Source organism: Nesoenas mayeri (assembly GCF_963082525.1).
Source record: "Nesoenas mayeri genome assembly, chromosome: 8".
Lineage (NCBI taxonomy): Eukaryota > Metazoa > Chordata > Aves > Columbiformes > Columbidae > Nesoenas > Nesoenas mayeri.
In genome coordinates this window covers 11915548-11927682 of record NC_137554.1, presented here as the reverse complement: position 1 = coordinate 11927682, position 12135 = coordinate 11915548, and the positions used below count along the sequence as shown (strand labels likewise).

The window sequence follows — 12135 nt, the reverse complement described above, 5'->3', positions numbered from 1 at the left end:
AGTAATTCTAGCAGACTGGTAAAAATTAGTGCAATAGTCAGATTCTGAAAATATCTTTAGAAAAACAACATATGCATCTGCAGTTCCAAAGGGATTAGTTGCTAACGATGATGATGGCTTTGGCTCTGGTTCTCCATCTGCAAGCTGATGCATGTTGGGGAGAGGGAAAGGATAATTCATTTGAAATCCACAAAGGGCGAGCAAATCTAGACTCTGGAAGCAAAACAGAAGTGCAACTTTTCTTCAGTCATTTGGCAAATATTGACTAGTATAAGACAAAGGATTAAAATAAAATCTTGCTACTGCTTCAGAGAAGTCTTTCTTTCCATATTTGACTTCTGCAATAAAAATGCTAAGTGGGGGATCATGGATCATAATTTCAGTGTCCAAATCACATTTCATTAAAAAGTCTCAGTGTTCAAAGAAACACCCTCACAAGTGCTGCAGAGTCACAAATACTATAACCCAGCAGCATGAAGTACCTTTTATTCTTTTAAGCTGCCCAAGTGAAAAGCTAACAATCCCTGTCCTGGTTATGATATGTTCTGGCAATTAGGTATGTACGTTAAGAGTGTTGGATATATTGATATGGTTTTGTTTGCACTTTTATTTCCTGTAGAAACAAAGAAAAAAGTGGTAGCCAGCCAGCTAGTTTGGACCATGTTCTGGAGAAGAGATTCCCTCTAAAGACTCACCAGTCAGAGAGCTATCTGCTAATAGGTATGTTTTGGAATTAAATGTTTCACACTTAGAATCTGTGTGTTCCTGGGTGGTCTGTTAGGCTTCAGACTAAAGGGAGACTGTTGAGAGTTCTGAGTACTGTATCCACTGCTATGTTTAATGGCCGGTGTAAGCTGTGTTAGCATACTGCTTGTTCTTTAAGTCACTGGAACAGGTTTTTTATTTACAATGCAGCAGCTAGTTGAGTACCTTTAGCACACAACTCAGCAGGTTTCCACACTGAAAAAATGACAGCTACAGTTGGCATGAATATCCTTTTTGACAGTATTATGTTTTCTTGCTTCTGCTTTACAAGAACCGACTTGTTTCACTCATGTGATTCTGACAGGTCTATTAAGTAGAAGTGGTGTTTCATGGAAATCCTGGTAACTGCTTTTTTTTAGGATAAAGTATGCAGATGTAGTGTTCATCAGCAGAAGTACTACCATGGCTTTTGGAGTCAGTACTGTCCTTCTAACTCAATCTCTTTGTCCTCCCCCATCTCTTTTGGTTTTCATTCCTTTTCAATACTTTCTCTGCTGTCTGGTTCTACTGCCTTCCTACAGTGATACAAGGTACGCTAGTGTTTGATCAGTTGTTGATAATGGCTTTTTCTTTCTCAGATTCTTCAGAGGTTTAAGCAATTGTTTCCAAAGAAACACAATGTATAAGGAATCTTGCAATGATTCATCTGTTCCCATGTGGACAAATTCTTGTGTTTGACTTCCAGGCCTGCTAGTAATTTCGAATACAGTAGCTGTTAAAATTTATAGTGCCTATTGTGGAAAGACCTTTCAAGACAAAGATAATATTAAGTATTTGTGAGTATAGTGGGCCTGTATTTTGATAGAAGGGGCGTGCGGCTGTGTGTAACAGTGGGATGGACAGATATTTGTAAGACAAATTTCTGTCCATCTGTCATTGAACTGATTATCCTATTCCAGTCCACTGCTGCAAAAACTTTTATTTTGGTGCTGTAACAGTTAACGTGAAGAGTGCTGCTGTGTGTTTTGCCATAGGTTCTGGTATCATATTGCTTATGAGTGGCAACAGGCTGTGAATTGCAGATTTTGTTGTCTGCATGCATGGAGAGTCAGCTGGAAACAAGCGGTAAAGTCCACGTGATGCAACTGGCCACTTCACTGTAGATCCCAGCAAATGCACTGAAAATTGCAGATTGGGAATGGCTGATTCAGGGTTCAGTTGTTTATTGGATGCAGAGGTTTGCATATGCAATGAGTATAGGAGGAGGCATAAATACACGGAAGTATATGGATGTGTTTATCCAGCTCTTCAAATCATCTACTGTTTAGCAAAAAGATTAGCATCCCTGAATTTCATTCCTTCCATACCTTATTGCAGGTTCAGGCTTGACTTTGGGAAGCTTTTCTTTCATCTCAAACTTGTCGTTCTCAGAAATGACTCATCTTTAGGTGGTGTGGCTGGAAGTTTCTGTTTTAACAGCCTAGATCAGGTTACAAAGAAACCTCCTATTCCAAGCCATGGAGACTATCCAGCTCTGACAGTATAGCCTATGTATGCAGCAGGGATTGGAATTATTGTCAGCATTACCACAGAATAATATTATAGTGCAGCTGTTCTGTGTCTCTGTGATTTTGGGAGGATCATCAAGTGAATGGAATTTGATGGCTAGCTCCTTCCTCAAAATATAATTTCATGTACATTTTTGTCAGCAAATAATTTACATGATCTGACAATATTTTCGTCAGGAAAAAGCGTTAAGATATGAACCCTGGGATAGAAATCCGGAATTGTACATGTTTTTGCCTTCTGAACTACTGTTTTCCCCCTGCAGGTTCACGACGTCCATCTCAGTTACCTGAAGCAGATGCAGACTCCTGTCCAGGCTCTCCTGCATTTAGAACAGGCAGTGAACCTTCTCTAAGCCCCACAGTTGTTCAGAAAGTCACCTCTGAGTCACAAGTAGGGGAAGCTCTGAGAGGATCAGACAGTCAGCTCTGTCCAAAGCCCCCACCTAAACCCAGCAAAGCGCTCCTAATGAAGTCGCCAGATTCTCCTTTGGCTTCCCACAGTTCAGAAGAACACTATTGTGAACTCAGCCCTGCCAGAGATCCTGCATCAACAAAACAACATTTATGTCAGAAAAACAGCTATGTGGAACATCTGACACGAAAGGAGAGGGGAACACAGTCATTCAGGAACTCCGATACAAACTATTTGATCCTGGAAGATGATTCTCCAGTGAACCCTGCAGATCCTTTAGAAGCTTCAACAGAGTTGGCTGAGGAAGGCGGCATCTTTTCTGTACCTGTTTTTGAGACGGAGTCCAGTTTTAAACCAAATGATTTTGAATCCAAACTACTTCCTCCTGAAAACAAGCCATTGGAAACATCAATGTTAAGAAGAGTTAAGGAGCTTTTCACCAACAACAATCCAAAGATTATTGCACAGCATATTCTTAGGATGGACTGCAAGGTAAAAAAATATTTTGCATTTTATGTTGTGCAAGTTTAGACATTTTAAAGAAATGATTTGAAAAGATTAGTAGGTAGATTTGCAGCTGATGTAATGAATGTATTGACTTGCTTGCAGGAATTTTTAGGTTGTGGGTTTGGAGGTTTTTTTGGTGCCTTTTGTGGGGGTTTTTGTGTGTGTGTGCAGTTGGTTGGTTGGTTGTGGGTTGTTTGTGTTTTTTTCCCCCATTTCAAGAACAAGAATATTAACAAACCCTTTGGACGAAAGGTCTCAGACCATTCTTGACTTCAGACTCAAATTCTCAGTGTTCCATACATCTTTTTAATTCCCGATCAGTTTCTGTGTATCTGTGATTCAGCCTTTGTCCTGTACTCAAGGAAGGGCTATCTATGCTGGAAACCACTGTGGAAAGAACTACTCATGACAGGAAATAGCTAGTTAGTTTACAAGAATGAGGAGTAGCCAGACATTACCTGGTTGCCATATGGCTGGCCATAAGACATTCAATGGAACTAAATATATTTAAACTTGTAAAAGTAGCTGCTCTTCTAGTCCTTGTCTGAGTCTCTGTCTTACAGCTGGATAGGTTATGTGGGAAAATAGCTATCAGGACTTCTGCACTTCTCTCCTTTAAGAGAACTGTATTGCTAGTGGAATTGTTTAGAAAGATGTAAAACCACAAAGAACTATTTTTCACAACGTAGACTTTGTTCAGCTGTCAGGGCTTGGAGATCAGCTATTGCATCAGTAATATGGAAAGATGGGACAATTAATCTCCTTAAGAGATGATGACTCTGTAATAAAAGAAATGGAACTGTAGTTGAACCCGCACCACGTTGCCGGTGGTGCTGCTCCAGAAGAAACGTGTCTGTGGCACTTCCCTGGTGCTGCTGCCCCAATTCCCAGAGCTCTGGGAAGGGGGCGGTGGGATGTGTGCGAGTCCCTGCCAGCTGCTGGGCTCCTGCCAGCAGCCAGCGCAGCTTTTCTCCTCACTAGCACTGTTGGCTGCTGCCAAGTGAGGCTTCATGAGACGTGGTGACTCAGAAAAACTCGTCTCCACAACTGCTTGGTCTTTTCAGAAGTGGGAGACTGTGGATTCTTTACTGTTGTTCCAGGAGTAGGAACAGCATTCTCCAACATTTCAGTTCCAAAATTCACCTTCTCCTCCTTTAACCTAATAAGAATAACCAGAATGTGTTTTAATATATTGTTAAAGAGCATGTTGCTTGAAAGCATAGGATATGCAACCCTTAGACAACTAGTAAGGGGTGTTATATATATATAGATAGATATAAAAATATTTAATTAGCTCATTTTTAGTGTCTTTATTTTAAATCCTATAAAATTTGGAATGGGGCCTAGGAAACTGGCCTGCTGCTATTAGTGTGGGAGCCTCTACAATTACTTAAGAGTCACTGGAGTGTTACAGAAACAGATTTTTGGATTTTAGAGAAAGAACAGTAACTAGCTGGGACATGTAGAGAAGTCTATTTTATCTCCATCTCACAGAGCTGAGAGCCAATGACTGTAATTCGTTGGTAACTTGCTGTATGCAATTGCAAGTGATAAGAACTGCATGATACAATGAGATCGGCATGTGAACTAGGCCAGAACAAATGCTTTGTACGCAGATCTGTGATTAAGGCTGAAGTTTGTAGGTCTTCTCACATGGCATCAGTAGCTCAGTTTGCCTTTTAAAGAATGACATTTCTAATAATGACTGAAGCACCGTATGGTTGGTGAGTGATGGAGTGAATATGTGCCACTTGCATGCCTGAGAGGCCTTTTTGTGATGAAGGATTAGCAATCAGTGTGTCTCCAGGGGCTTCGAATCACTTGTGCATCTCTAGAAGTGAAACAGGTTTCTCTACAATGCTAAATGTTGTACCAGTGAGGCCTGTTGTGTTTCTTTTCATAACCAAGAAAGCCTCCTGATGGGTGTATCAGGAATAGCAGGCTGATTGGTTTGTAAATGTGTCAACATACAGGCCTTAAAACAGCAGATAATCTTGCCTTACAGTATTAATGTGGTTTCACTTGTAATTAGCATATATAATTGTTATTGATATAACCAGTAGCTAATTCTGTATGTTTAAAAAGGAAAGACAAAGTGGTGAGATTGTCAGCTTTCACATACTGACTTAATTAGGCACTCACCATTCAGTGTCCTCCTTTTTAAGTCCTTTTACTAAATTAACCTTTATGGGAGGACCATGTGCTGTAATCAAAACCACTCTGAGCAGTTGTCTGTTTAGAAATAAGGCAGCAAAGCAAATGGGTACATCTTGAAGGCCAAAGAGCTGTGCCACCCTGACAAGGACCAGGCCAAGAGAGCCCCACATTTCCTGGAGCTTGCATATTAATTTCCTTCTGAAAGTAAGTGAAGGATGGAAGTTTGATAAAGCATTTTGGTCACAGCTTTATATATGTTTTCTGATGGCTGAATGACACACATACAAATATTTTATTAGTTGTTTTATGTTATGCACTGAATGTGCATAACACGTAAGTTAATCTAGTTTTTTCTTAGACGACCGTATTCTGGTGTTGCATGCTCTGCACTTAGCTGTGTACGCCCTGCACAAACTTGGAGGACCTCTACATGGCTAGGTTTTGTTTTCTTTTTAAATAAGCTATGGGTTCAAAACTCATGCACAAATTTTTGCATATCACAGGTAGCAAGGATACTGGAAGTTTCTGAAGAGATGAGGAGGATTATGGGAGTGAACTCTGGTCTTGAACTGATTACCTTGCCTTATGGCCATCAACTGCGCCTTGACCTAATTGAAAGGTATATGTTCCTGTTACTCATTTCTAGGGCAGATGCCCAGATCAGAGCATTGCTAAATTGTACTCTGCATTTCCTCAAAGAATGCTTTCTTGCACATTTTCTGAACTCATGTGTACAGAAGATAATTTAGTGAGATGGTATTTAACTTCTTTTTGCATAGGAGAAATTCCTTAAGGTGATGGATCAACTCCATACATGTAATACAGAGAAAGGGGAATTGCATTGAAAGCAGGGGCCTTAGAGCTGCTGAACACCCTCAGCTCTCCTTTAAGAGCTCAGGTAAACTAAAGCTCAGGGGACCTATAATCTAGCTGAGAATGTTTGTAGAAGAGATTGAGGTAGTAGTCTAATGCAACTGGGGAAGAGGATAGAGGATCTAGTAAAATAAAAAGTGATCAGCAAAGCTTTCTGTGAAACCTCTGCACAAGGGGGAACAATTAGGGTCTTGTACCCTGATCTAGCTTTTCTGCTGCTCTGATTCAGATTTCAGTAGTTTGGTTGCTTGAAATTTAGGCGCAGAGGGCAAAGAGAATTGGGACAATTTTCCTTCCAGTATTCGTTTGTTCGTTCATTCATTCATTGCTTGAGCAGAATTTTGTATACCAGTAATGCTTTAGGAATATTTATTAAAACAAAAATTCAAAGGCATTGTGTATATATTGCATATAATGGCATTACTGCTCTTGATACAAATAAGTTGCTAAGTTTGCTGGCCACACCAAGATATTTAAATATACCTTTAAATTTATCTCCCTGAACACATGTACAGCATAATGTTATTATTAATTTAACAGTTTGTAACCAGTACTATGAATTGTTTCACTGACAGGCATAATACCATGGCTATAGGAATAGCTGTGGATATCTTGGGTTGCACAGGAAATGTAGAAGATAGAGCGGCAACATTAAACAGGATCATCCAAGTGGCAGTGGAGCTGAAGGACTCGCTGGGGGATTTGTATGCATTTTCTGCCATTATGAAAGCACTGGAAATGCCACAGGTAAAAATCTGTTTGTCTTTACCTTCCAAAATATAGAGGAGTTTGGTTTATTTAGTTTCTGCAATTTCATCGACTAGAGAGATCATCAGAACACAACTTTCTCATCAGCAGTGTACTTTTCCTGTGAATTGCTAGAGTCAATAATTGGTATTCTGTTTTGTGTGAACAGGTCACTAGGTTAGAACAAACCTGGACCTCTCTAAGACATCGTTATACCCAGACTGCCATTATGTATGAAAAACGACTGAAGCCGTTCAGCAAAGCTTTGCATGAAGGACAAGATGAGTGGAACAGTGAGTATAGTGACACTGTTTTCTATTTAACTCTCCTGTCCAGGCTGAGGCAGCTGCTGTTTCTATAGGTGTGCACCCTATATTAAAATGACTATGTGAACTTCCTTATATAATGCAGTATAAGACAAGGAAACCAAAGGAAACCGTCTGCCATCCAAACATCAGTATGTACCCGTGTGCATGTACCCGTGCATAATTTAACATTCTGCGCAAACCCACACTCCCTCTTTGTGGAGCATAAACTGAAACACTCCGCGCCATCCCAAAGCCAGGCCGGGGGGGGGTAACATTTCTCTGAGAGAATGGGTAGAGAATAAATACGGTTTAGCCTCACAAGATTTATTTTAATGACTCAGATTTTAAACCTGATTAAAATCTCTGTGCCACTGTCTAGTAATTCAGCAGAGCTTTCTCATGTAGCAAATACAGTTTCCCAACACTAATTTGTCTTGGCCTTCTCCCCCAGCCAGTTCACTGGAAACTGGCAGGATGTTTAACTGAGGTAAGGAGCTAATTCAAAAGATGGAAAACAAAGAGTAGTTTCCAATTGTGAAACAAATATTGCAGTTACAATCTTCTTCAATTAGCACGTTTTTAAATGTCTGATGATATAATTTGTTTGTTACTGTCTACACCAGAGACTGCCAGTGCGCCACAGAACATAACAGTGCCCATGCTGATGCCTCTTGTTACCCTGATGGAGCGACAAGCCGTCGTTTTTGAAGGCATGGACCTATGGGAAAGCAGTGACCAAAGCTGTGAAATAATGCTCAAGCACTTGGCCACAGCACGTCAGATAGCACAGAATGCAGAAATGTACAGCCTGACTGCAGAACAGATGCTGGAAGGTAGGGAGTGGGACAAACTGCTGCACATTATTCTTTAGACATATCCCACACACTGTTAAAGTCTCCACCTAAGTCAGTGCAAGAAATTCTTCTCTTCCGTAGGAGCTGAAATAGTAGCAGATGTCCTGCAGGAAGCTCGAGGGACAACAATCTTATTTAAAAGCTGACAATAAATTTGTCCTCACTATAGTTCTCCAGTAAGCAATAGAGCACACATTTTTGCTAAACATAGTGCTGTTTGAGCAATTGATATCTTGACCACTTGCAGCCAGAAAGCAACATGTTAATAATGTGACTTTGTTATTTTAAACTTGCAGTGAAAAAGCTGAAGGAAGAGAAAGGAGTGTAAGTATTTCTGCAGGCAGCACATGTACATCAGTAACTATATTTAAGATCAGGCTATAATGACAATTCTAGGTCATTAGAATTGAGCAAAGGATAGCCTGTCCCGGTGTCCCCACAGCCATTTGTGCGCCACTAGAATGTACAGATGGAAAGGATTTTTCACTGTTTGATTGGCTTGTTAAAGTTGAGCAAAAAGAACCCAGTACGCTAATGCTCCTCTTATTTGGATGGATGGAATGCAGTTTAAAAGCCATTTCTTCTGAATAAAAAACTTGCTGATGGTGATATTGTTGCATTCTTTTTACTTACTAGGTTTTCAGCCAGATGAAGAGATGAGTGAAATCTTCAAGACAGAATTTCAAATGAGATTGCTCTGGGGCAGCAAAGGAGCACAAGTTAATCAAAATGAAAGATATGAGAAATTCAGCCAGATTTTAACTGCACTTTCCCGAAAACTGGAACCTCCTTCAGTGAAGCAGGTGGAACAATTAAGTATATAAGACTCTGTAAACGCAATTTAAATGACATACTTGAAATAGTCTTTTAGCTTTCTTTTGGCGATTTGATACTGCACAAACTTCTTGCATTTCACAAGATGTTTAGAACTTTTAACTGCACAATGCACACGTTTTAAAACTACTGATTTCTCAACAAATTATTTATTTACTGTGTCACTAAGACATTTAATGATCCCTTTAAACAGGTAGGTTATCCCTGTAAGACAGTCTTACAGCTTTCTGTATTTCCCCAGAGTTGCAATGTTTTGATAATGCCTAGGAATAAGGGCATTGGCATCTTAATATTAAAATGTAGCAAATAGTGTAAATAAAATTATAGATTAAGTATGTGACATTGCGGAAAATTTGTTGTATAATATTACTTTAATGAATATAAAACACTGTACATAGAATGGTAAATTAAAGTGTATCTTTATGCAAAATAATTTGCAGATCGCAGAAATACTGCAGGTTGCAGAAATGATCCTTTATTTGTGACCACAACAGAAGGCTCAGATATCACTGCACCTATGAAAGTAGAAAATTAGTTGTGTATGTGTTGGGACAACTTACATTTTTTTTTCAAGACAGCATCTGTAGTATTTTGGCTTTTTCTGGAGCCTGCACAACAACTACGCTGCCAGGAATGAATGATGAAATGGCAAGAGCAAACAATCCAGATAATTAAAATGCTTTCAGGTATGAGTAAATGTGGGTGTATGTATATATTAAACTTGCTTCATTTACGACGTCAATCACTTCGGTAAGTAGGATTTTTTTCTTCCCTTGAATGAAGGCAAAACATAAGCTGTTAGCACTTTTCACCGAAAATCAGCGTGCATGGTGCTTACATAGTAAAGACTGCTTTAGCAGCAAATTCTAGTTCATCACATACAGAATTGGTGTATAAGCATTATCCTCAGAGATTGTATTAATATTTAAGCAGCAACTCTGGTTAGAGCTCTATGTGCTCATTGTCAGAAAGGCTACTTCTGGAGTGAGATGTTACTTGGAGCAACAGAAAGTATTTGAGTAGGCTAACAGCAAAACTGACACCAATGTGGAATTAGCTATTCTGCCCATCTACAATCACAGCAGAGGTTCTGCCACCATAACATGAGGTTACAGACCTCATGCTGTGAGTCGCTCTGTCAATCTTAACAGAAGACAAACAGGGAAGCTAGTTACTTAGACCATGAAAAGATTTTTTATTCCATGAAAATATTCTCAACAGAGAACACTATTTTTAAACAAAGCATTTAACATTTAGGAAATCAACTTGTGCACAAAAAAAAGGATTAAAAATTACTGGAAAGTGTAAGATTCTTTAAGACAACTCACATTCAGAATTTTAGAATAAGTGATTTATAACTAGCTGTGCAAGTACAAATGTTTTTTTCCCCTATCTTTAATAACCCTCATCCACGTTGCACTATCCCTCGTGAAAGCAACCTGCCTCCAAAGGAAGCAAATCCTGGTTTTAGAAAAACAAACAGTAGCGTGAAAAGAACATTTAGTCCTTTACCAGGAAGTGTTCTTACTGACCTGCGAGGCTGTTAGCCAGGCAAAGCACAGGCCCTTTAGCAGAAAATACACAGATCACATTTCCTCCTTTTCTCTAACTTTAAAATAAAAAAGCACTAGCTTTTAAAACAAAAACCAAAAAAACCCAACAGCCCCCCAGAAAGACCCCAAACCCAAAAAACTACCTAAGTAGTTTTGTCAGTATTGAGTAATGTCACATTATTATATAAATAACCCTGTATACAAGCTCCAAAAATCTAAACTTTAGAGTTTAACAGCCCCCATAATACACTAGGTCAAGCTGTGTAATAGTGGTATACGTAACAAAAGGAAGAAACCTCTACACAAGTCACTCAAATCAGTTTTACTGGTAGTACAGTTCCTAATAACACTGAAATTAAAAAGAATCCAGCACTGCTGCATCCAAATATTGCTTCAGACCCCAGAAAAACAGGATGTTTTGATTATTATTTCATTTCCCTGAACAGCAGGTGGCTGGGTCGACAAGCTTGCCTTGATACAAGTATCCCTCCCCCCAACAGCTCTAGTCTAATTCACCCTAATATCACCCTAATAAATCAGATATTATGTATTTTTTTAATAGAACCACAAATGGGAGGCAAGACAACATAAGCAATAGGGGCACTGCAGACAACTATATTTACACGTATAAACATATCCAAATTTCAATTGTTTACAAGTAAAAGTGCACATAGATCATTACGAAGTATCACTCAAATTTCAACTGGTCCATACAATGTAGCGTCACCTGGAAATGGACTAGCACTGCAGTTAAGTAAAGTTGGAACTTCATAGCGGAAAAACTAAAAGACAGTTTCCATAAAAAATATTTTAAAAATATAAAATCAAATGAAGAGATACACATTTCAATGTATAAAATTCATGATGCACCATGTATCCAGTAAAGTAGAGCTCTAGAAAACACCTACCGTGGCTACCTCAGCAGCTGCAGCACTGTGAAAAGAGCTGAGACACAAAGCCCTTTGTGGGATACTGTAAGTGGTAGTGTTGGCAAACAACAGATTTAGGCACTCTAGTTTAAGGCAGCATTTGAATTGCAAGTGGTTGACTTCCAAAAACAGTCATTAGCTTGCAGTGGTGAATCTCTCTGGTGGTGTTCCGGTTTTTCAGTGCTCACAACAGGTTACTGAAGTGCTGAAGATGGAGCGCAGTTCTAGGAGTTTCTCTTGATTGCATTGTAGGCTAGAGCTGAGATATATTTTAGTTCCCCAAAACAAGACAAATACATTATGGTCTCTTATCAGTTAGGTCAAAAACTGGAATGTAATGATGGTTGCAGTGGTAGAGTTATAGCAGCATACATGGATACTGGGATGAAACTCTAGTGCTGAAGATATTTGAACAAAATGATCTGTTACAAAATAAGACAAGCAATGATGGCAAAGTGTTATGCAGACATGCCTGACTGTCCTAGGCATGCAGGAGGAGGTTAAGGGCGAGCATGGAGGTGGTACAGGCAGATTGATAACTGACATATATATGGCTCTAAATGACTGCCAATTAAAATGAGTTGGAAAATAACATAATTGAGATAGTCAAAACATATAGCACAAGCTAAAATATAGTTTGTGCATCTGGGACAACCTAGGACAATGAAAATAAAGCAATTTTAGGAGC

The 12135-nt window shown here is 39.2% G+C and overlaps 1 protein-coding gene across 1 annotated transcript in view; it reads left to right on the top strand.

Moving 5' to 3' along the window:
• BCAR3 (BCAR3 adaptor protein, NSP family member) overlaps positions 1-8964 on the top strand; it is a 49537-nt gene extending 40573 nt beyond the window's left edge. The window contains exons 5-11 of the mRNA XM_080349293.1: positions 620-720; positions 2537-3177; positions 5853-5968; positions 6798-6969; positions 7139-7262; positions 7901-8110; positions 8768-8964. Of these exons, the coding sequence (XP_080205419.1) occupies positions 620-720; positions 2537-3177; positions 5853-5968; positions 6798-6969; positions 7139-7262; positions 7901-8110; positions 8768-8955 (1552 nt within the window). The 3' untranslated portion in view covers positions 8956-8964. The remainder of the gene's footprint in view (positions 1-619; positions 721-2536; positions 3178-5852; positions 5969-6797; positions 6970-7138; positions 7263-7900; positions 8111-8767) is intronic.
• Positions 8965-12135: the final 3171 nt, after the last annotated feature.